This window comes from Colletotrichum gloeosporioides (assembly GCF_011800055.1).
Source record: "Colletotrichum gloeosporioides strain Lc1 chromosome Unknown consensus_23, whole genome shotgun sequence".
NCBI classification, from domain to species: Eukaryota; Fungi; Ascomycota; class Sordariomycetes; order Glomerellales; family Glomerellaceae; genus Colletotrichum; species Colletotrichum gloeosporioides.
Genome location: NW_025544668.1, coordinates 115,503 through 138,297, shown reverse-complemented (window position 1 = coordinate 138,297; position 22,795 = coordinate 115,503). Strand labels below are relative to the sequence as shown.

The window sequence follows — 22,795 nt, the reverse complement described above, 5'->3', positions numbered from 1 at the left end:
CGGGGTCATCCTCGGAGTTGTAGTCATCCACAAAGTACGCGGGCGGGATGCCATCGTCGCCGTCGCTGTCTGCGCCTGGGCTTCGGAGGGGAGGGTGTTCACGGAGGATTCGAACGTTGGACGTCTGCAGAAGGAGCGGTCAATTAGTATAATGTAGATCTGCGGATTGACTCTGAATCGTACCATTCTGAGTGGATGGGTAGCTTGTGGTAGAACAAGACAACAAAATTAGGTAAATAGGTGTCGCGGAGAGGTTTGAAGCTGGAGTTAGCGTTCTGGATTAAAGTGGATGTGTGCGGCAAGACTGCAAAGGGCAGGCACGACTGGGTTTCTGGAAGAGAATTTAGGGAGAAAAGTCCGACGCGCCAGGACCACAGAAGCGACGCATAGAGAGGCATCCTGCAGCGCTTGTGATACTGCGATTCAACCCTACTGTCAATGAAGACGTTGGTCAGTATCGTCTTTGGGTCTGATGTCTAAGGCTCTATTTTGCAGTAACAGTTGCACACTGTCTAGTTTCGATCATTCTCAAAGTATCATTCTGTCTGAACCGACTGTGCGGGTGTTTTTTGGGTATTGACACACGGCAGAGCACAAAACATCTTTGACCCATCCGAGACTGACAGAAACAATTCCCGGTCTGAGAAAACAACGAGGGATTTAGTTACTTACTTTCTGTTATGATAAAGCACCAAATGCTTCGTTGCCCATCTTTCCCGGAGAACGGAGAAACCTCTTTCTTCCCTTTCTTCCCTTCTAACCTTTTCTCTCATCGGTTCCATAGTGCCAGGCCAAGTCGGAATTGGAGGTCCATAGAGCCGTAGACCGTCGTCTTGGGGAGTTGCAGGCAGGAATCGATTAATTCAGATGTCCTTTGGAGCATCCGAATCTTGCCCTCCTGGTCTTTTCCATGTCCAATCTTCTCATGGGGTCGACCATCTCGTAACAGCAGAAGTTTAAACACAACGCACTCCCACTGAAGCACCGATAACTGAAATCAACCAAGACTCAAGCGAATTAATCAGCCAGAAACACTGCGAGGCTTCACGAAGGAGGGGGCTAATGAATGAGGAGCGATTCCAATTGGTGACTCTCGTCTCTTTGTCGAAAAGAAGTCCACCGACTGTACTGACAGCTTCAGATTTTCGTTTGCTCCGAAAGCAGCATCACAAATAAGTATTAACGAATACCAGAAGCATAACATGCTGTATCACGGTCTGAGTTTGTTTACCCAGCATGATGTTCGGATCAGCTCGACTAAGATCCGGATTGCGATTCCGATTTGCAGCGCTTTGCTTTCCACGGTACAGACCTAGCCTTAGTCTTCTTTTTTCAAGTGAATGGCTCCAGGATCATTTTTTCTCAGTCGGCGAAACTCTGCCTTTAGATTTTTGTAATCACACTCGCTGTCTATCTATTTGTTCTGGTAGAGCTCGAGGACCCACGAAAGTTCGAGTCCCAATCCAAATGGATTGAGAGGTCCGGCTTATGATCGTTGGCGTGTGCTTTTAAGGTCCCTCGAACTGCGTCAGCAATCATCACTGGCACCTTCATCTCCATTTTCAATACCTTCCATGCCACAGTGAACTTGGCCTGGACGAGTTCCATATTTTGTCTGTCGCGAGCTTTCCTCGCTGAAAACTCATGCAAACACAGTCTATCTTTTCCAAGCGGTCCACACCCAAATTATGGCTCCACTGTCTTCATTACCTCATATGACTTTTCTCTCTCTAACTCGGATAGTGTATAAGGCAGAAACTTATTCAGGTTATCGCTTGTTCAAATTACTCAAGAGAGTTCGATGGTGTCCTTTAGTTACCATATTTGAGGGCACCCAGAGAGCATTCCTCTAGCCATCCAATAATCAGACGGGCAATTGAGCACCGAATTCTAGGGGGCAAACAATTAATAGATGTGAATACATACGACCTCAACCTCACCCCTCACGGTGTACATACGGAAGTCTCCCTGAATTTTGAATAGAACCGCATGGGCGCCTTAAAAGTTCCTCTAGACCGGATTTTCCTATAGCCCCTCCGATAACGAGGAAGTTGAAAAAGTCTGTGATAATCTAAGCTGGCAAATATCTATGAATTTCTCATGTGGGGCAGTGAAGAAGGTACGAGAAAGCATGTATTATGATTGTATACTTGAATTCACCCCGGAAATAGAGGCAGCGCACTCCGTAAGCTTATCATGTCAAATTCTTTGGCATTCACAATGAGGTAAGAATTCCTTCACAGGTCATTGGTGGTTCAGATGACCCAGTCAGTGTTCAGTTTACGCACAAGGCGGATATTGAAGGCTGGGGCACAAATCTTCCACGTTAGGGTTTCCCCGAATGGCAGAGTTTTCAGCATATGTGAACTGCCTGCTCATACGACAATTGGGAACCCTGGTGGTTGAATGTACTCCCGTGGCCTCAATGGCTTGGGTTCGGAGAATCGTAGGGCTTGGTGAACCCCTGCGTGACTTGTTAATCTGTTGAATAAGTTATCTATGGGGTTGAGAGTTGCGTCGACATGGCGGGAATGTGATTATCCTGATGCTTTTCCTCGACATGCTATGCGGGACTATGCCCTGGATTATGCCCGGGATCTGTTGCACATGTTGGGAAAACTTGCCTCATCGGCAATCATCACCATATCAATAGGCAGGGGAAACAGCAAAGTAAGTCGGTTTCCATGCGGGTTTCGGTCACCAAAGCACAGTTACACTCTAGTTGAAGGCCTTGGTAAGCCTTCAGGCGAAGGAATAAGGCACTCCTCCCAGAAGAGTGGTCTTTGCGACCTGTTCCTTGCATGTTGTTTTGAGAATCGATCGCTTCCCGGACTGGGATTACGTGTTTCAGATGAATAAATGTACACAGAGATTGCGCGAGCTTCTCTTCCTCTTTCTAGTAGTTCAGTCTTATCTACTATTCGAATTAGACTTATGGGTTGCGTATAGACCGCGAGGACCCTACTAACAGCTCGGTTTATATAGAGAGGTTCAAAGTCTGAGCACCCCTAGATAGGCTCCATGAACAGATTGAGGATTCGTGTTATTCGCAAAGACAATAAATGGAGGCAAAATAACGCTTGAAGGAATAGCAAAAACGAAGATGGCGATGCGGGTGACACTCGGAACAGCAGTGGCAACAACGGAAACTAGCGTACAAACTCCTCCTGGGGAAAACGCCGAATTTTTCCAAAAGCCGAAATATCTTTCACTCACTTTGCTGATGCTTTATGCCCCCCAAACGCGTTCATAGTACCATATATCGACAATACCAAAAAGCTCTGCATAAATTAAATTAGACGCATACATACCTACATCTTTCTGATCAAGGGCACCTCTGAGTCTTAGACCGAGGGCTATACATAACAAGGGTGGTCCAGAATGACTGGCAAGCTCCACAACTGAAGGTATCCCTTCGCCCATTCATAAACTTTCTAGAAGGTGGCAATATCAACACATCTCACGCAATATTACAAGGAGTGTCTTCTTGTCTACTTCACGCCGCAGCAGTAAAAAAAAATAAAAAAATTACAGAGGGCAGAAACAATCCTAATTCCAGTGACGTGGTTCGTGCTGAAGAAGTTGCAGCGATGCGGAGACTCAGTGGAATAATATTGGGGTACGTCAATAACTGGGCCAAAAGATCGGTAAAAGAACATACAACACCGGGCATTCGCCGGTCGTCACCGACCCGACTACTACTCCAGCCCTCATTGGCTTATCTATGGGAGAGCGGACGGGATCCCGAGTTCTCCAATGGGTATGGTCGTATGTGTCATAAATGACAAACGTGACATCTTATTAAGGGCTTGAGTGATGGTCAAAGACAGGCGTGGGGAGGAAGAAGGGCGGCTTCGACAGCGGCGACGCTTTCCAGCTCCGCTCCGGTGGTTTCGCTGGAGACACCGGCTTCAGTATCCACAACAACTAGTGCCCATCATCTTCTCAGAGGACCAGCCTGTTTCACTTCGCTCCTCGCCAGCGTTTCCGATTTCATGTTGAAGCCGTACTTGTCGCCCTCCTTGTTTGCTCTCGCAAGTCGCTGATTCTCGCCTGTCGATTCGCGCCTCAGCCGACCTGTCACTTCAGGCAATCCGTCACTGCCACTTGGACCATTCGTCGGTGCCGCCTCCAAACCGGTTTCCCCCACGTTCAGCTGTGGACCTGACATCGATTCTAGCTGGACATGGGAGTAGCACTATTCATTGATGGCGATGCTGACGCGCCCAATTAAGACGCACACCATCCTGTTGAACCTTGGGGTTGGAATGATACATCTCGTGTCGTAGGGTGCTCAAGCAACGGATATGATCCAAGTTAGTCATACCTTTCGGGCGAAGAAACCGCTAAGGCTTCGCGAAAGTGAGTTACGATTGTGTCTTGTGCGCGCGCCTAGGGAGCTGGTTATGACCCGAACACCAAAGACGACGAATCACCAGCGATGAGCATTATCCAAGGGCCAAATGTTAGGAGAGTTGGGGAGTAGATTGTCTTAGTTTATTTGATGACATCATCGAGTGCCAGATGGCAATGGAGAAGAGGAAACCCAACGGTCAGACACCCCACCGTTTATAGCATCCATGGTCTTGCGTTAGCGAGGATTGTCCCCCGCAAGAGCTTGGAAAATCGCTTGGCTGTGGGAAAACAAGCATTGCTGTTGACGGCTCTTTCGTTCTGTGGCTTCGACACTTGATTGCGGAGACTCCAGGGAGCCACAAAGATCGGTCATTTGGTTTCCTTCTGATGCGACAGCGAACACCTGTTTTGAGCTCGGAGCACACGCTTGTCGGGGTAATGCGTGGCCAAGTTCCACCGCAGCATACCGGTTATTGCCAACTCGGCGGGCTCTACCTGTGCGAGCAGGACTGCTCAGGCAGTGTGCCCTAACAGCTGGAAAGCACACGGGCGATACTCCGTTCCAGTAAGCCATAACTCAGGGTATAGATTGCGGCAGATGCTTAACAGTCTAATTTGCTTTGTTTTGGTTAACGACTCTCATCCTAGCCTCTTGTCACTACCGAGATTGAGAAGTCCGTCAGCAAAATATCGAGGCGCCGTGTCCAAATTGTGCCTGAAGAACCATCCTACTTCCAGAAGCCAACGAGGCTCAAGGCCATCTGCTTCATACCTCAACCCAACTGCGGATAGCCAGGACGATAATAGGCGCGAGCGGGGCCAATTTTCAGCCTGATCTTTAGCTGGGTTGCCACCGATGGGCGGGCCGTTGTGCCAGGCGGACCAGCCGAACTTCAGGCCGCCTGAGGCTGTGATGCTGACAAACGCGGCGTTGGCGCTATTAAAATAGCCGCGGTGGACCTTGTCGCTGGAGTAGAAGCCACAGTCGGAGCTGTAGAGGATTAGCAGGGTGATGGATGCCGTGGTGGTCTTTTTGCTTACGGCCCATCAGGAGTCATCTCAGTCGCGGGCCACTTCGGGGATGGTGTCGGCGCTCCGCCAGCTCTTGAGCTCTGGTAGGGCGATAGGGCGACAGTGTGGTCCTCGTCTCCTTCCCAATTGCAGGGCTGTCGGGCTGAGTGACCTCAAGACTCCATCGCATCTGGCGAAAGACCCGTTTGGTCTTCTAAGCCCTGGTTGCCGCCGAACAACGTAGTTAGTGTCTCGATTATTGTCTTGATTCCAAAGTTCCGCTCGTCGCGTCCCACGTACAAGCCCGGTCGCAGCCCAGGTCTGCTGCGGATGATCCCTTCTTCGTTCGTGATCACTGTGGCTGCGCTTTTTGCGGATGTACCAGAGGGAGGGTGGTTTCATCAAAAGGATCAATATCAAACTCGGGTGATTACTTGCTTGGGCTCTGCCCGAAAACAAATGATGCGAGCTCGAACAGCAAGGGCTGGCAGGACTGCAAGTGACTTCCGATAATAAATCCTCGTGTGGGGGTAACAGAAAGTTGAGGGTAGCGTCAGCAGTAGAGTTGGCTTGAAAACGACGGGACGGGAATACCCAAAAGAAGGGGCTGCGATTCTTGGAGGCCCTTGCTATCTGCCACTGCTCGGCTGCTGTCTCGTACGGCGATGAGGAACCTGATCGCGCTGGCTCAGAAGGGGGCTCTCCGGTGCCTGGCAAGGGGCCAAGGTAACCTAGGATGTTACAGCTGATTGGGACTGGAGGTAGCAGGAGTTGGAGGACGGGGGACGCAGAAGAGGGCGCGCTCCGCTCGTGAGCTTCAGGGTTGCAGATGAGGGAGGTGATGTCGTTATTGTAGAGTATGGCATTCGGGGTAGGCATCTGACCCTCGCGGATATTATTCTCGTTTTGCATATCCTCGGAATACTGGTTGGAAGGCTGCTTGTCTGCCACGAACCGAACATCCTTGGGTCTGGACGTGTGTCTGGCTGAGGATTCGGGCAAAGGCTTGTTTAACGTCGCCAATAAAACGAGCTTTCGCCTGTCGCATATCACGATTCCCGTGCCGGCGGTGGGTCACGGGCCACAGTGACTGCGACCACCACTATGGTCTGTCACGTCGCGCGAGAAATCGTCATCTCTCCCACTAAAGCAACAGTGCAGCGTTCCCTGCGCGGTCCGAAAGAGGGAGGGAAGCTGGCTCTCATTGGCCGTCAAATCGTGATGTGGGGTTCTGGGTCGGAGTGTGAAATTCGTGAGCTTCCAACCGAGATGCTTCCGCCCGAATTGAAGCATCTGTCCACTTCTTCTGTCGCAAGTTGTCGGCTGGAAGTCGCCAGCACACTGTCTGAACACTGGAGTTCTGGCTTTTTTTTCCGCCAGCACACTGCGTCCATTTGCTGCTCCTGATCACTTGCCGATTTTGACCATCTGGATTTTTGACCACTGGCTGCTTTTCTGGGCACCACCCTACTAGATACACGCACGCTATCCACGTCCCATGGGGAACATTGCGTGCGCGTGATGCATATCTGATTGACGTTCGATAAAGTGGGTTTTTCTGCCACCGAAAACCATCAACAAGTTTTCTGAAGCCAAGTCGTCTTCTGAGGTCAACTCAATTCCTTTCCGTTGTTCGGCCGGGGTCAGGCGCTAGCTGTCGCAGACCAGCGCACGTACCTGCACCGCAGCCTTATGTCATCGTGTACCACATAGGTGGTACAAAAAGACAGCTCCAACCGTCACCAGCTGGCACCACAAGCGCCTCAATTCGGCGCCGCTGGCCACTCGCCGCAACAGCATTGGATTGTGGCCCCGCAATTTTTCACCTCGCGACCGGGGACTGTCGGAACTAGGAGGTTCAAGAGCTTTACTCAAAGAAATGCATCCAAGGAGCCTGGTGTTGTAAACGTTGGCGATCCACCATAATTTGGTGCCTTCATGAAGCTCATGTTTTGCCGTCCAGACTGTCCTGCTCCGCGAATCACCACTGAAGAACAGTTGGGCCTGCGACCTTCGCTCCAGAGTTTGCATTCTACATACGGAGTTGCTGCGCTTGCAGCGTCTGGTCGGCTGATGACATTGTCGCGGTAACGGCAGACGATGTTACGCCAGAGGACGAATTACCGCGCGCGGGACTCAACAAGAGCTGACCTCAGTGCTTTTCCCGGGTGCTGACAGTCCCCGTGCCAATGGGCGGGGCGTCGCTGGAGCGGATTGAGTGCGACCGCAAGTGCCTGCAGACGGTGCGGCTGCTGGGCGACGGCTTGGTGAGGACTGTTGATCTTGTGTTTGTAACTGCAGCGTGCTGTTTCTCGTCATCGTCGTAATGTGTTCGAAAGTGGAGTGAAGGTCTACGGATATTCAGAAAGTGCTGATGCAATGCAGGTGATAATCCACTAATTAAAACCTTGGGTCTTTAAATCTGATGCGCGATGCGATTGCGGCGAGCTTGCCCCGGCGCGCAGTCGTGACCTCGCGCAAACCCGGGGCAGGGCGAGCCCGGTGCCGATGCTAGATGTCTGCCCTTTACCACCCCGGCGTACGTCAACAGCATCATTGGAAACTGCTATCGGCTTGCTTTTGTGTCTTTTTCGCCAGAAAACACTTTCGTTGCTGGATGCATGAGATCCCGCCGAGTGCCCATTTCAGCCCCTGCCACGGCTTCGGTTGAGTCCTAGGCGACCACCACACTGAACAAGCAGCGGGATGGTACGTACCGCCACTCTCTCCAAACAGCGGTATTCCGCCTGCGACAAGTACCGGTCTCGCGCACGCATTCTTCTCACTGCAGCCGCCATAATCATCGCTAACTAAGATCATCCCAAATGCTATGCCGCTAGGGGGCAATCGATTGATACCCTATTCACTTTGGACCTTGTACGGCACCTTGCAGGACTTGGCATGCAGACTGCGGGAGATCTATGGTGAATTCAAAGACTTTTGCCTGTAAACATCTTGCGCAACAAATCCCCCCGCTGCCTGTTGACTGGTGTACACCAGAAAGCTTTCTGGTCTCTTTTTATCTTAGACCTATTATTTAGGGCCATTCTGTGAAAACTTTAGAGCGCTACTGCTTTGCACTTGTAGCCCTGTTTGATATGGACTGAAGGGGGTAGCAAGCAAAGAGGAGTGGGGGGGGGTTTAACATAGTAGCTTTTGCGACCAGAATGGGAGTTTTTAGTGAGTGATGCTCATCGCTGGAGGTAGATTGTGCAACCACGCCACTCGCGATGGAGAGGCAGCGCAGCGGGCGAACGAGGGCCTCAACCGACCCACAGGGATTAATGTGGGCCAATGTACCCCCTGGGGTGCACAATGACCCACTTCTTTTCTGTGGCTGTGGTCACCCAGCCACGCTTCCCAGTTCAGGACGCAGCCCTCCTAGACTTTTGGAGCTTCTTCTTGTAGTTCAATAGATGTTTAAATTTCCAGGCGAATTCATCCTCATTAGTATCCCGCTTACACCGAAAATAACGCGGGTGGAATGGAGGAGGTCGATGCCGTAGTCAAGCATGTCCGAAAAGCTCCTATCTTACCTCTCCAGCTGCTGCCATGTCATCGTTGGATGTGCGGGACCGAACCTTTACCTGTTCCTAGTAGACCTTATCGGTCCGGTCTGCGGCAAACGGGCTCGTCGAATGCAACGGTAGACTTGTCGGCAGCGGACTGAAAGTCTGGCCCTGGCCTGGCCGCGGCGGCGCGGCCGTCTCAATTCCTTTGCGGCCACAACATCACTAGTGCTGCATTAGAAATGCCAGACCAAACTTGATCGTTTGCAACTCCTAGGACACGAGCAACAGCGGCTTCCATAGTGTATGCCTACTTGGGTAACCCAACTTTCGTTACAGCCATATCTCCCTCAGTGAGCTAACAGAATGCGTGTGTCACCCCGTCACCATTCCCATTGACAGGTCGGCGTCAACAGCACCCATCCTTTTCCACGTCAACCAAGCAACCACGAGCATCATGCTAAAACTGTGCGCACCGTGAAACAGCGTGTGATAAATCTACCCTTGCGCCAAGTTTAAGAACACAGACAAGCAATTTGCAATCGTATATAAATCCCTGCTAGCTATGAATCTGTTGGAATTGTAGTATGCATGCCAGAACGCGCTGATCCACCCCTCAATCTCTGTGGACACTCGAAATGAATAAACCACCTTTCTTTATTACGATGCACCGGGCAGGGCTTGTATAAGTCAATTAATCCGGTCTAATGGTTCCATCATTTTGTCTACCAACTGGAGAAGACTTGCGTGGACGCGCTCCACCTTGTAGCGGCCCGTTTGGATGTCTTTGGCATTGGAGACCATCTCTTCGTTGCATTGAAATATCGCACCCGTCGTTTCGTCTAGCGCGTTGCGTCGGGAGCGCCCTTCCAGGATTGTGAAAACGGGAACCGCGGTATCGATGTCGCAGCATGAACTCTGCAAATGAGATTCTGCTGGCGTGCACGTGGTCTGCTTCATGCTTGGCGAACCGCTGCTCTTGGCGCCGGTTAATGTGCTCTTCATAAGATTCTCGTACGTGCGCTCGCTCTTTGTTGCTGGCTTGTTAGAATCAGGTGGGAGGTGACCGATGTGGTCGCTGGGAAGCAACAACTCCCATGCCCGCACCAAGAAGCGAAGTCATGATGTCGCGCCACAAGACGATCGGTATCTTGTGCGGCAGCGGCGTCTGGGCGGAAACATGCATGGCCCAAACGAATGTGGAAATCCCGGAATCTTTGGGGTTCTTAACCTCGGACACGTGCTGCATTTGGGAGCTTCCTCTGTCTTTGTAACCGGCATGTGGCCTGAGCAAGTAGTGCTTCTGGACCTTTGAAAGCACCTCGACAGCGTGGAGGACCTTGGAGGCAGGCGAAGAACCAACAAAAAAAGATCGGAACTTCAGAAAGCCCTCCCAATTCGATCGAGTTTCAACAGTCCCTACTTATCACCCGACGCGAATGGGGTCATCATCTGTGTGGAAAGTCCGATCGAAGCAGCCAAGCCGTCGGGGGGCCCGCGTTGTTCTAGGATGCACAATCCGCCGAGCTCCCTCAAGTCGATCAGACGAGTCACCAGTCCGCAGGCCAGAGAGACAACTCCATGGCATGTGTCCATCCATGAGGCCTAAATGGCCTTGACTTTGATAAACTCCTCGGCCGCGTTGACGTCCATCGTATGCCGCTGTCTTTCACCCGGGGGCAAGATGTTTGCCGCTAAAGAGGTGGCCTGGATGACTGCTGGTGCTACGGACGAATCTGCTTCCGCAGAAGAAGTCGACTGCAGGGTTGCTGATAATTTGGACAAGTCTGGTGATTTAGGTGATGCTGTTAGCGGCTTAGGTGATTGTGGCGCTGTATGAGAAGTTGCTGGGATGCCTGCTGATGATGATGGAAATAAAGACTTTTTGTCAGACAGTCTATTGGGGAATTAAGTTGCTTTCTCAACGTATTTGGGAGTGGTCCCAACCTAGTGACGGTGTGAGACCTTGTTAACGCGGCGACCCTCGGCAAAATTGCATAAAATTTGTGAGGTGGATCAGCACAGGCTCGACGACGTAGAAGGCGGCCTCGCACTTGACGGTGATGTTCCGAGGCAGGTGCAGATGGGAGACGATATCGAATTCGCCCCTGCCGGACGGGAGCAGCCACGGTGGTCGGCACCTTGCCCCTGCGATGTGCAATCCGTAGTCGGATTGATGGCTTGCAACGCAGGGTGGGAAGCAGCGCGGTGATGTGTAGCTGCAGGTGCAGCCACGGCTCGATGATGGGGAGATTCAGCCAAGTATTATTAGGAAAGAAAGGCAGGTGCGTCGAGTCGGATTCTGCCTACACCACGTCGACCACCTCCTTCCTTCCATATTGTCTCCCAATGGCCAGGCTGCCCGGCAGGGCTGCCGTCAGTTGCGCATTGGCTATCTGCGGACAAAGACCTTCTTCATAACCACCTTGGAGCCCTGGCTGCTAGCGCCAACGCCCGGCGGCGATGACAGCGTCGGAGAAACGGGGTTTCGTGGCGCCCTCTTGAGGGAGTTGCTGCGCTGCAGACAGCAGAAGGCGGGCCTGTGGTGGTTCAGTACTGTCCTGCAGGACGTGGAGTCGGCTTAGACAATTTGACGTGCTGGGATATTCCCTGGGCAACAACTCACCTTACCCACCCCGCTCGTTCCTGCAGACGCACCAACGCAGAGTGTCAGCTCTTCCACTGATGCATCATCGCCTCCCCCACCGGTTCCGTCGATCCAATCCTTACAGCTTTCGCAGTAGGAGAGAGAACGACTGTGCTTTAGTGGGCGTGGTGACTGCCTAGCTGGTACGTACCCAGTGACCGGAAACTCCTCCCGCAGTGGCATCTTTTTTTTTTTTCAGTGGCAGCTTTTTTAAGGAGGGCCTTTTCGAGCAGGGGCTTTCCGAATAGTGGGAGCTTCACAGTGTTTCCGCCGGGCGGGTACCTAATACCGGCCTTCACACTTCCTGCAGGCACCCGTCGACTCGAAAAGAAGGAAGAAAAACTGTTCTGCTATTGTTTTCTCTCTCCTGCCTCCCAACTACCTCCCTCCAGGCGACGAGTTTCCCCCAATTTCTGTCTTTTTGTCGTCATCTCCTTGGGAGCATCTCTTTTGTCCGTTCTTTGATGCTCGGCCCCTGCGACCCAGACGTACCGGCTTTGCGACACGTCTATTTGTAGCTCTTCAGCGCCCTCTTCTACCTTACTGTGTATTCTTAGACGAGCTGCGAAGCCCCACGGCCTTTTCCTAGGGCGCGTCAATCTCAGCCTCTGGTGTTGCAAGCACCTCGCCTGCCTCGCATTCCCCATGCCTTAAAGACCTGGTCCGTCGCCCCGGCATGTCCGCTCTCGACGCCATCGGGCCCGTTTGTGGCCACGCAATCGATCAAGACGTTGCTGATGCAGCCTCAAATGCGTTAATTGATGCCTTGGATCTCCTGGATCAAGAGCTCGGTCGCAAACTGGAGACCCCGCTGGACGAGCATGGCGAAATCGTCCTTGCATAGCGTCAGTCCTGCCTCTGTGTCGCGGCACCCTTTTCATTTGCTACACCCTTTTGCTGGATGTCCTAGGCTTAAGCTAACTTGCATCTTCTGTGTAGGCTTTCGAATAGGTATGATATACGAATGCTGATGCGCTTGAAATGATGGCTGCGCCTAGTTCTGATTCTCGTACCCTGCTGACTATGGCTAAGCCCTGCATGATTGGATAGAGGAAGAGTTTGCGCTTGCTGTGGATGAGGAAAAGGTCTTCTGATTCTGGGATGACGTTAAGAGCAAGGGAAGCATGCGATCGGAGACGCTGAACAACACTGACAACCTTTACTACGTTTGGAGAATCATCGACCACTGCTGACATGCCGCTGCCCCCAACCACGAGCCTGGCGAGCTTAAGATATAATGGGTTGGACATAGGGAAGATGAGGCCGTCTAGGAAAAAGCCACCCCCGCGTTCATTGATACTATTCCTGGCTCCATGTTCAACGACTACCTAGCCTCCCACAACCTGACGCGCATGCTGCGAACGAGGAAGAAGACTGGCAGAAAACCGAAGGCAAAAGCTGGGAACGCAAGCATTACCGCCAAACAGCATCCTCGGCGAAGCTCGGTCTCTGTTCACCATCACGACCAATCTAACGAGAGCAGTACTCATCCCGATCACGGCGATTTTCAACAAAGCCTCTCGTTCGCAGAGTACAGCGGCATTGATGATCTCCCGGCTTCTGGTCATGGACCCAACATGCCGGACTGCTCCTCCGGTTGCCACCAACAAGAAGCCTCCATACTTTCAGTGGGAGAAAGCCCCCGCGGATGGAATGGCCCAGGATTGCGTGTCAACATGATGTCTGGACAGATCGAATACAGCGCCTTGACGGCGACCGGGACTTCCTACGCCGACGAGGCCAGCCTCATCGATCAACTCAAAGACGTGAGACTGTCCCCGGAGAGTGCGTTGGCAGAAAAGACCATTCAAGTTGAGATCCTAGGACGGGAGCTAAGAAGGCAAGCGGAACAGAGCGTCGAGGAGCGCCAGCAGGCCTTCGAAGATCGGGAGAAGCTCAAAGCGGCCGGGACAGAGACCTGGAGGCTGTTGATGCAGCTGGATAAGGCAAACGAGTACATCGCTGAGTTGGAGGCGCAGAACAGCATGCTCCGTCAGCAGCTCCACCGTGCCGATGTTCAAGCAGATGATTGAGCACGGCTGGCTCATGCAAGGTGGCAAGGGGCATGCCGCTGATGCGTGGAGCTTTTTCACCATCGCCAGCAAAAAAAAGTCGTCCACTCGTTTTCCAATACCAGGAGCAAGCTCGAGGCACCCCACACAGGGTAGTTGGGGGATTTGGAAAATGTACTCCATAATACAGAGATGAGTAGATGGATGCCTAGTGTTTCTAAATCATCTGTTGTAACGAGTGACTTGACAACTTTTCTCTGTGTGCTGCATCATTAATGGGATGTCTGTTGTCTGTGTTTGCCTTCATGACGGGATGGATCTAAATCTCGCGTCGTTGCTGCAAGGACTTGCTGCTGCTGCTGCTGTTGCTGCTGCTGCCCCGGCACGTCTCCGAAAGGCCCTGACATGGCTAGCGGCGAAGGTCACAGAATACTTGCGAAATTATTCCTGCGACTTGAATATTATGGCACGGCGCACTGCGAAAGGAGCAGGTTTCATTCCTTTGTAATGCTCCCGATGGCGGTGGAGGGCCTTCATTGAGGCTGGTCGAAATCCTGGCGGGCGTCGGCCACCCGGGCGCTGAGGTGTGGTAGAACCTGAAGTGCGCTGTAATTACAGTGGAAATGTGACGATTGATAGTGCCTAAACCGTTATATGTCTCCTGGAGCACAGGCCACGCCTGGCTCGTCAGGCGCACCAACAGTGACCCTGAGAGTCCCCTCCCTAAGGTACCTTTCCGAGAAATCTGGACATTCATTGAGCTGAACTTCACCAGCACTCGTCGTCAGCCCCTTCCTGGGGTTCGTAAGTCTGCTTGGTCAGGATGTGTTCAAAACAGGTGGTGACGATCAGACCGTCAGAACCTCTCCTCCATACGCTGTAAGTCACTGGGCCCACCTGCCGCTTTTGGCGCTAGAATCGGCAGTTAGCCACTGACAGTGGGGAGGTAGGCTCGGGTGGAGCGCTGTGGCTACCTGATCGTTGCATCCATATGTCTGCGCACCTCAGACAACTGGCCGACTTCCTCTGGGTCACTTTCTGGTGACGCTCCTCTATCAACCATAACCCGACTTCCATGTTAATTATCTTATAATACACTATTTGGCTGACCCCGAACGATTGAAGTGCAATCACAGCAGCTCCAACCACCTCAAGTACCCATATCCAATTGAAATATCCCTGGGAGATGCTGACATGTAGCAAGGAGGCTTTTGTTCATTTGCACGTCATGTCCGAAAGAAACACCGAAACCAGATCTAACCCCAGCTCCCACCAAAAAGACTTCACCCACCGGGTAGATATCGGCTCTGCAACAGTTATCAACAACACCAAACACTCGTTAAGCGACAGCGCGTCTTGCAGCCCCTCAATTGTCCCGGACCCCATGGTGCAAGGCCAAGGACAGCAATTCGTCGGCTGCCGCCGTACTGTTGCTGAGAAAGACTTGACTCGGTTGCCGTCGAACCTTTTGCCTTTCATGACAAGGACATTTTCGGGCGTCCCATGGAAAACAAACACCTCTTCGACACAGCTAGCGACAGAGGATTGCGCAAGCATAATCAGAACCTGTATGCCACCTGAAATGAAGGGGAAATCTGCTTCCAGTGCGACGAAGACGTCGATCACTCGCAGACCTCCTGTACGATGTTGGGATACTTCTTGGCATTGGCGAGTAGATCAAGATGGAATCATCCTCAGCTCCCACCCCAGCCCTCAGCATGCTGGAATGCGCCGAGGGACAGCATCGTTGCCGCCACCCTGTCCGGGATCGCCGTCGAACTCGCAGAGAAATTCCGAAATGGCTTGCTGCATCAAAACTCCTCGGCTCTTCTGCAAACGGAACTCATGAGTCGGTCATCTCCATGGTGGGTTTGCTTCTGCCTTGTTGTTAATTGTCAAAAGCTGACCACTCACACAGAAAAAGTCAATGTTATTGTCGATAGCGCCGATGCTCTTCGTTACACCACTTCGCAACACCTCCGACGAATGATCAAGTCAATCTCTTGAAACCCGCGTACGATTGGCTCCAGCCTATCGACAGCTTGAATACATGATGAAGGAAGCATTGAGAGATAAAATGCCTCGGACCGAACTATATGAAATTGCGGCTCACTCCGTACCAACACCTCACAAATCTCGTGAAGGGCCAGGTTCAACAGATGTGAGCCCTGCCACCAAGAATCATTGATGCTGTGGATACCGTTGCATTGGACCTGGTGGCGCAAAGACAAGCAACCGACCACGGATTGCCACCTTTCGAGAGAGCACAGTTTGGATCCCTTGTTCCCCCAGACAGGTGGGAAGCTTCCGAGGATGACCGTTGCTCTTTGGACAGGAGCAGAGGTGTCCAAAAGCCTTGATCCTCATTTGATATATATAAGAAGCCTCGTCAAACGAGAACCAGACGGTGCCTTCCAAGCTTATACCGCTAGCTACCGAACATCGTATCGAGGTAGCGTCTAAGACTACAGGCAGTCTTTCTCGTCAACAGGTATTTCTTGACTGAGCCTTCTTAGCGTCTCTCCTCAGGCCAGCTGAAGGTGGCGAGACGTCAGGCCCTGGGAGGAGAATCCGGTCTGCTCCCGACAGGCCGAAAGCCCAAGGGCCTGGTAAGCGAGAAGGCTGACAAAAGTGCTAGTGCCGTTGCACATGTCACAACTTATGTGCAGTGTGGCTCCGCAGCTCTTCAAGAAGCAAATGACACCTGGCGGGCAAATTCATTCAGCCGTTGGCTACGGAGTGAACCGAGAAGAAACGCTGATACGATACTGGGAGACATTGGTTTATTCAGCGAGGATTAGACCAATGGCTTGAACAATAGTGGCTTCGTCGAGGACGAAAACGCAACGACCAGCAAGTGTGGAGAGGGGCTGAGCAGGATCAACTTCAATTGAGAGGTTCCTTTGTGAGGCATCTTGTCCTGAACGTATTTCCCCGTCAGAGTCATACGGCAGTCAAAAAGGTGCGCCCTCAGGCGGCAAAATGCGAAAAAAAGAAGACTAGTCAGAAGGGAAGAAGGAAAACGCGACGACCACCGAGTTTGGAGGGGGCTTGAGCAGTGTAACCCTCAATTGGACAACCTGGCCCAAGAGGACGACGCCGCGCAGTACGCGCAACTCTACAGCCTCTGCCGTGTACATAGAGTTGAGACGGACAGTGTTGTTATACGTGGTATGGATGCAAGTGCCTCTCCGGGGTGAGCTTGTGTTCGTACGGGCCGCCTGACGAATTATCTCCCCCCTTTGCTCTACTTTGCCCTAAATCGTGCGCGTTGGCGAAACATGGTAGTAGGCCTGCGAATTTACCTCTCGTCTACAACTATGGGCTTCTTAACCGCGGGAAATAGCCAGTGGTTCCCTTCGCATCTCCAAAGGTAACACCGATTTGAGCGCCGCGGGTGAAGCAAATGTGTCAGACAAGGCCTTATCCACACATGAAGTGGCAATCCACAGGGGGGGAGGTTGGATGACGACGGAAAATGATGCTGGTTTGGGAGGTGGCTGGTGGTGGCTTGATAGCGAAAAGGAGCGTGGAAATGGCTGCAGATGTCGAGATTGGAAGGCTTGGTTTCGAGCTTCCGTAGGGCGCATGCTTGTCAATTGAATATGGGACGGCTGGCGATGGCTTGAACCTACACTCGAGGGCGCAAACTCAATGGTGTGACTCCTCGCTAGGTTTGTGTCCCGCATCCATCAGCCTGGCCACATCGGAAATAACCATGATAAGCCCGGTTCCTCTGTATGTCTCCGAATGTGCAGGAAAGCGGAAGAAGCCTGCTAAGCTGACTGGTCTCGATGTGCCGACAGACACCGGTGTCAATGCACCATCATTGCCATCTGGCAAAAGTAGTTGCAAAGATAATTGCCGGATGAGCCGCTATGGCCCAGAGTTCAACCATGCCGCCGTTGCTCTGGGGGTGTTTCGGAATTCCTTGACAGATACCGCCTGCGTTCACAAAGGCTGGTGATCAGACCACAAGTAAACCAACGTCTGCCAAAAGCCCTCCTATGAATACGTATTGGGAAAAGTGGGTGAACGGATAAGATATGCACTAGACTTTTCGACAGCACGCCACGCCTTTCGGCTCATGCAGTATGGTACCTGCACTGTCCCTATTCTTAAGTTCTTATGTCCTCACTGTGGCTGTGGTCTTTTACGGGTTGAGTCTCGATTAAGTCTTCTTATGATAACACCGAAAAGCGCGACAGGCATAAAACCGCGGCTCCTAATAATGCACTACCTATAGCTTCTCTCGTTTATGCCTTTCTGCTTACTGTTTTTCCTTTGTTTCTCAATGCCTACTGTCTCGATCTCGCCCCTCTGTATCAACTGTTTGATTGGCGGCCTAGAAAAGTTAACTAATAAAAGATAATTCTTGGACTTGCAGTCACTATGGGATGATATATTCACGTAAGAGTGGAGGTTACTTGCTAGCTCTGAGAAGGCAACTGATGGCGTAATCAGCGCGATCAGTCTGTATTTCTAGCTTGATAGTGGACGCCTTATTCTCATGATGTTCTGTTGGATTCATAGATTAATCTTGTGAGCCTTCTGCTGGGGGATCACACTGTGATTGCCTCTAACGTACTGCTTCAGACCTTTCAAGCTTGCAAGGTGTTGATTTCAGAATGGTCGTTAATACTGGATCCTGGACCTTGTCGGAATACAATGCAGAAAATGCATAAAACATGTTCTCGTGACCCTCGGGGACTGTTCTCATGTATGATTTCTTGCCTTCCTGTGTACCGTCGCTTCTATTGCCATATTCGGTGGCTAAGCCGACGTCTAATACGAGGATGTAACTTTTGTTCTTGTCAATGGCTTGATGGCTCGCTGCCTTGCTATATGTCTTGTGCACCTGAGAGGTTGGAAAGGACGTTGGGAAGATCTGTTTGCGAGACTATCGTCCACACGACCAGCACAGATGAAAGGGCGATAAGGGCTTGAAATTTATGTGAAAGATAGCAGTAGGATGAGAAAGAGCTAGGGAAGGGGCTGATTTTAATGAAAATAGACTTCTAGTATGATAACTTGGAGCTTCACTAAAATGCAAAGAGGCTAACTGATGGTGAGTCTGTTGCTGTGTCATCTTCTATATTGAAGAGACTGAGGGTGTCTATTAGATGGAGAAGTTTATAGCTATAAAAATGGGATGCTCACTTGTGCAGGGTGGTAAGGGGTTTAAGGATCTGGACGGACTTACTGGGCGGGTGAGAATGAATGAGTGAGTGAGAATAGGAGCAAGTGAATGAGAACAAAAAAGCTCCTGCAAACCATTTGCGCTACCTGGAAGTCATCTTATATAGAGTTCAGTGGTGAAGGACTGTTTCACATCAGAAATAAGACGTAATGCCGCCTATGGTACAACTATTCTGGTGGATGGGATGCTATTAAGGGGATTCCCGCTTGGATTATTCTGGAAAACCTTGCAGAAGAGAGGGCACTGCATAAGCTTTCATTTGGCCACGAAAAACCACTGAAAGGTTATGGCGATGCTGGTAAGGGAGGTAGTGCTGATGGTGTTGCTGTTGGTTGAGTCTGACTGGAGTTATGATCTCACGTGCTTGGGGAGGGATGCAGAGTAAGATTGCAAAGGCTGAGAAACGAAAGAATTGAGGCTAGTAATAATGGCTGAGGGCTGTTAGTAGAAGAAATGAAAAACGTATTTGTCGTCCTCGGTATTGCTGCTGCTACTGCTGCTGCTGGTGTCGTCGTTATTATTGCTCCTATCGAGCTGGCAAATAACGGGGTCTATGTCTCTCGTATTCCCAAGGAGATACAGCTGGGCTAAGATTGAGGCTTGATGGCTTTCCGGGGCTCACTGCTGGACTTCTTCTCCCTTGCAAGTCGGGTCACTTTAGTGAGTCTTATATAAAGGTCTAATGTCCTCCTGGATATTGCAAGTCTATCTAGTAGGGCCTATATATCAGACGTGCGATTATATTGGTAGATCTCACCTAGCTTATCCTCGCCATAAAGTTAGGGTTGGTACAGACGGGACTATTTAAAACCCTAGCATGAATATGTCTTTTTCCCCCGTTCTAGACACTGTTTCGGCTGCCTCAACTGTGATAGCTATTTCATTCCGGGGCGATTCATGGTTTCGTCGGCTATGCTGCGTAATCTGGCAATGCGTGACGTAAAGCATGGAGAGACACGCCACAGTAATTTAGATAGTAATGCTTGAAGATGATCCTAACTCAGGCCCCTTTCCCCTGAGTGTCCTAAACAGAATGGCGCTAGTTGACCTGTCTGACTTGACACCACCCGACTACTGCTGACATATTTCACGTTGCTAAGTGCAATACCTATGTTTGGGCTATAAGCTGAATGCTTCTATTATTGAATCTAAATACTGGTTTGGGTTGCAATAAATCAGTGCTATGGAGCTGCCCTGGCTCAGCGGTAGCATTCCTGTGTAGCTATGAGTAAGTTTGGCCTCCACTGCCTGTAGCGACTGGGTGAGCGGTTGAGGGCCTTGGGCTATAAAGGCTTCTGTGTTATGCTGGCGTCATAGACGTCCGACTAGATTTAGGAAGACTGTCATCTGATCTGCGAATGGTAATGTAGGAAGGGTGTAATATGACTCCCTAATAGTTTGTTATTGATGTGGAGGTGGTGGGAAGATGAACTACTGCGTGTGTTAGTAACTGATGTAGGGGATGGTTGAGTCTGAGTGGTATTAGCAAGTTGGGTGTCTGAAGAGTTCATGTAACATTTGGGTAAACTAGCGGGGTGGCCACTAACCTGCTTGAAGGCAGAAAGGTGTGTGAGTAATGACGCAGGGGAAACACTAAGCTTTCCAGGCAACAGAGGGTGAAAGCTGAATCTGGAACTCTGGGGATAATTTATATAGGGATGAGAAAGGGAGCTGGAACCTTCACTACTTTAGGTGGTCAACCTCAATGTGGAGGAGATCGTTCTTTTAAGAGGTAAGTATGATGCTGCCCCTCAAAGTGTGTTTGTTTGATATTGGTAGGAGTTCCTTTCCTCCTCTATAGGTAATAATGATATGGTTTGTCTTGTCACACTGATACTACTTGACACCCATGAGGATCTCAATAGATGATAATGTTATGGAAGATCTCGGTCGAGCGAACTCTCAGCAACGGAGAGAAGAAATATGAAATCACATTCCGACAAATGCTAAAAGATATAGACTTTGAACTTTGTACTGAGACTAAATGGGAAAATATGTTTATGGGAGTCAAGTCTAGTCGGCTGCCTCTGACTCTGCCGTCTGAGATTCAACGTTCATGTGGCTTGCGTCGCCTGACACGGGTCCAGAGGTCGGGCAGGCCGCCTGCCTTCTTTACGCTCACAAGTGTGAGCTTTAATGCATTAGGAAAGCCTCCACCCCAAACACTTCGCGGTGCACATATGCGCGGCTATCATCGATGGGCTTGTACCCAACGATTTCTCTGCAGGCTATACCGCTTCGCCATCCATACAGACACAGGTATTTCAACTTCATGCGCATGAAGTTCAGCTAATTCGTTGCCACATACACAAATGATGACTCATAAGACAATAAGTGACCGTCTACTAGTTTGATGTCGCTTTTGTAGGGGTCCTCAAACACATTCTCAATCTTCCCAGGCAGCACGCAAAAGTGGTGTGCATGCAGTCGTTGGATGTGGGCAGGGGTCATTGAGCATCATCATTGACGGCCATACAATTGACTGATACCACATCGACAGCTTTGAATCCTTTGCTCCTAATTTGCATTGACCAAAGGTTTAGCCAGATATCCCTGAAAGACATACCGGAAGTTGATACCTTAGTTGTAGAGACAGAAACGCAAGGCATCGACGTATATAAGGCCAACATCCCACTCGGAGCTTCTGCTGAAAATGTTGTCTTTTCACTGGCGTACTCCAATCCCAAAATGAGAAATGCGACTACCTCGGCCTCAAAGCAAGAGAGTCCCTTCCAGACCATGTAAAGACACCAAGTAACAATAAATCCCTGGTCAAGAGAATAACATTCAATAGTGACAAGTGAGGATATCAATGACAAGTCATCTGCGATATCAGAACAATCAGGTATGGAGTAAGTATTAGCACAGGCTGGCGGAGAGACCGGAGGTGCTCCATCATCCATAGCTCCGTGATGAATTTTGCTCGGTCCGAGAGAGTAAATTCACTTTTAGAGTGAGCCATCTTCTTCCCGAGAATGAGCACTTTCCAGTGATTCGCGCAATCTGAAGCACCAAGGCAGGTGGCAGGAGGCAGTCGGTCTTGCCGCCATGACGTGGAGGTTATGAGATACCTTTGACTGAATGGCGTGCCACGGAATGGGAAGTTCAGGCCACACTCGGTGCAGGAAACATCGGAGCTGCCCCACCCGACAGGTTAGGCAAATGCAGTGGAGATGCTTGAGCTGCTGGACCCCCCAAGTGAAGAGCCGGACCGGGCTTCTTGCAGGGGAAAGTTGGAAGGCCCACTCACAGCCCCGGGGCTTGCCTCACATGGAAATGCCGATGCATCCTGCCAAAGATCACTCTTGCACTTCTTGTGACATGCAGACTGGGCTCTTGCACTGCCTAAACCTTAGCTTCCGCCGTCCGCGCCAAGAGAAGTCTCCCACGACCCGGGCATGAACAGACTAGCCACAATGGTGTCCCAGCTCCGTTGAATATCCATCAAATCAAACCCACGTCCGTCGCGATCATGGATGGGAGAATTTGTTCTTGTTCTTGGACCCTCATTTTGATGTTATGCTAGTGTTGGACGGTTTGTAGAAGGTCTCATGAACACAGGCTCATGTGTCAGTGCTTGCCGACGCTGAAGGAATCGATCATTGGTTTCGTCATGCCCAAGACGTTTTTAACGCGACTGCTTTTCATGCGCCCAAGTTTCGTTCAGCTTTGCGTGCTGTGGATGATTCAAACGAATGTAGGTAGACTTGCCGATGAGCCTGGCTTGTTAATTACCCCAGAACCGAGCCACTGACACAATTCCAGCATGCGAACAAGAAAATATCGCAACATCGTCTACACTCCGCGTTGCTGAATATTTTGTGTTTGAGGGACCATTCCTTGAAAATGTGGATTTCTGAAGGTGTTGAAGCACTCGACCGGCGCAAAGCCGTGAAAACGAGAATGACGGGTTTTCTGCCCGTCAATGTGGGGTCGGCGATCGGCCCGTGCCGCAGTCCCACTAGGCGCACGGACAGTGACAGAAGCGACCAATCCAAACAGCGCCTTGTCGTTGCTATGGCAACAACGCTGCATCAGAAAGCAAAACAAACCCCAAAAA

The 22,795-nt window shown here is 50.9% G+C and overlaps 2 protein-coding genes across 2 annotated transcripts; both read left to right on the top strand.

Annotated features, from left to right (window-relative positions):
• Positions 1-12,199: 12,199 nt before the first annotated feature.
• Positions 12,200-12,716, top strand: GCG54_00007929 (uncharacterized protein; the record flags this gene model as incomplete). The annotated part of the gene is made up of 2 exons (XM_045407903.1): positions 12,200-12,355; positions 12,636-12,716. The coding sequence occupies 2 exons, from the start codon at positions 12,200-12,202 to the stop codon at positions 12,714-12,716; spliced, it is 237 nt and encodes a 78-aa protein (XP_045267306.1).
• Positions 12,717-12,836: 120 nt separating this feature from the next.
• Positions 12,837-13,556, top strand: GCG54_00007928 (uncharacterized protein; the record flags this gene model as incomplete). Its single annotated transcript, XM_045407902.1, has 1 exon — positions 12,837-13,556. The coding sequence occupies one exon, from the start codon at positions 12,837-12,839 to the stop codon at positions 13,554-13,556; it is 720 nt and encodes a 239-aa protein (XP_045267305.1).
• Between the last annotated feature and the right edge of the window lie 9,239 nt (positions 13,557-22,795).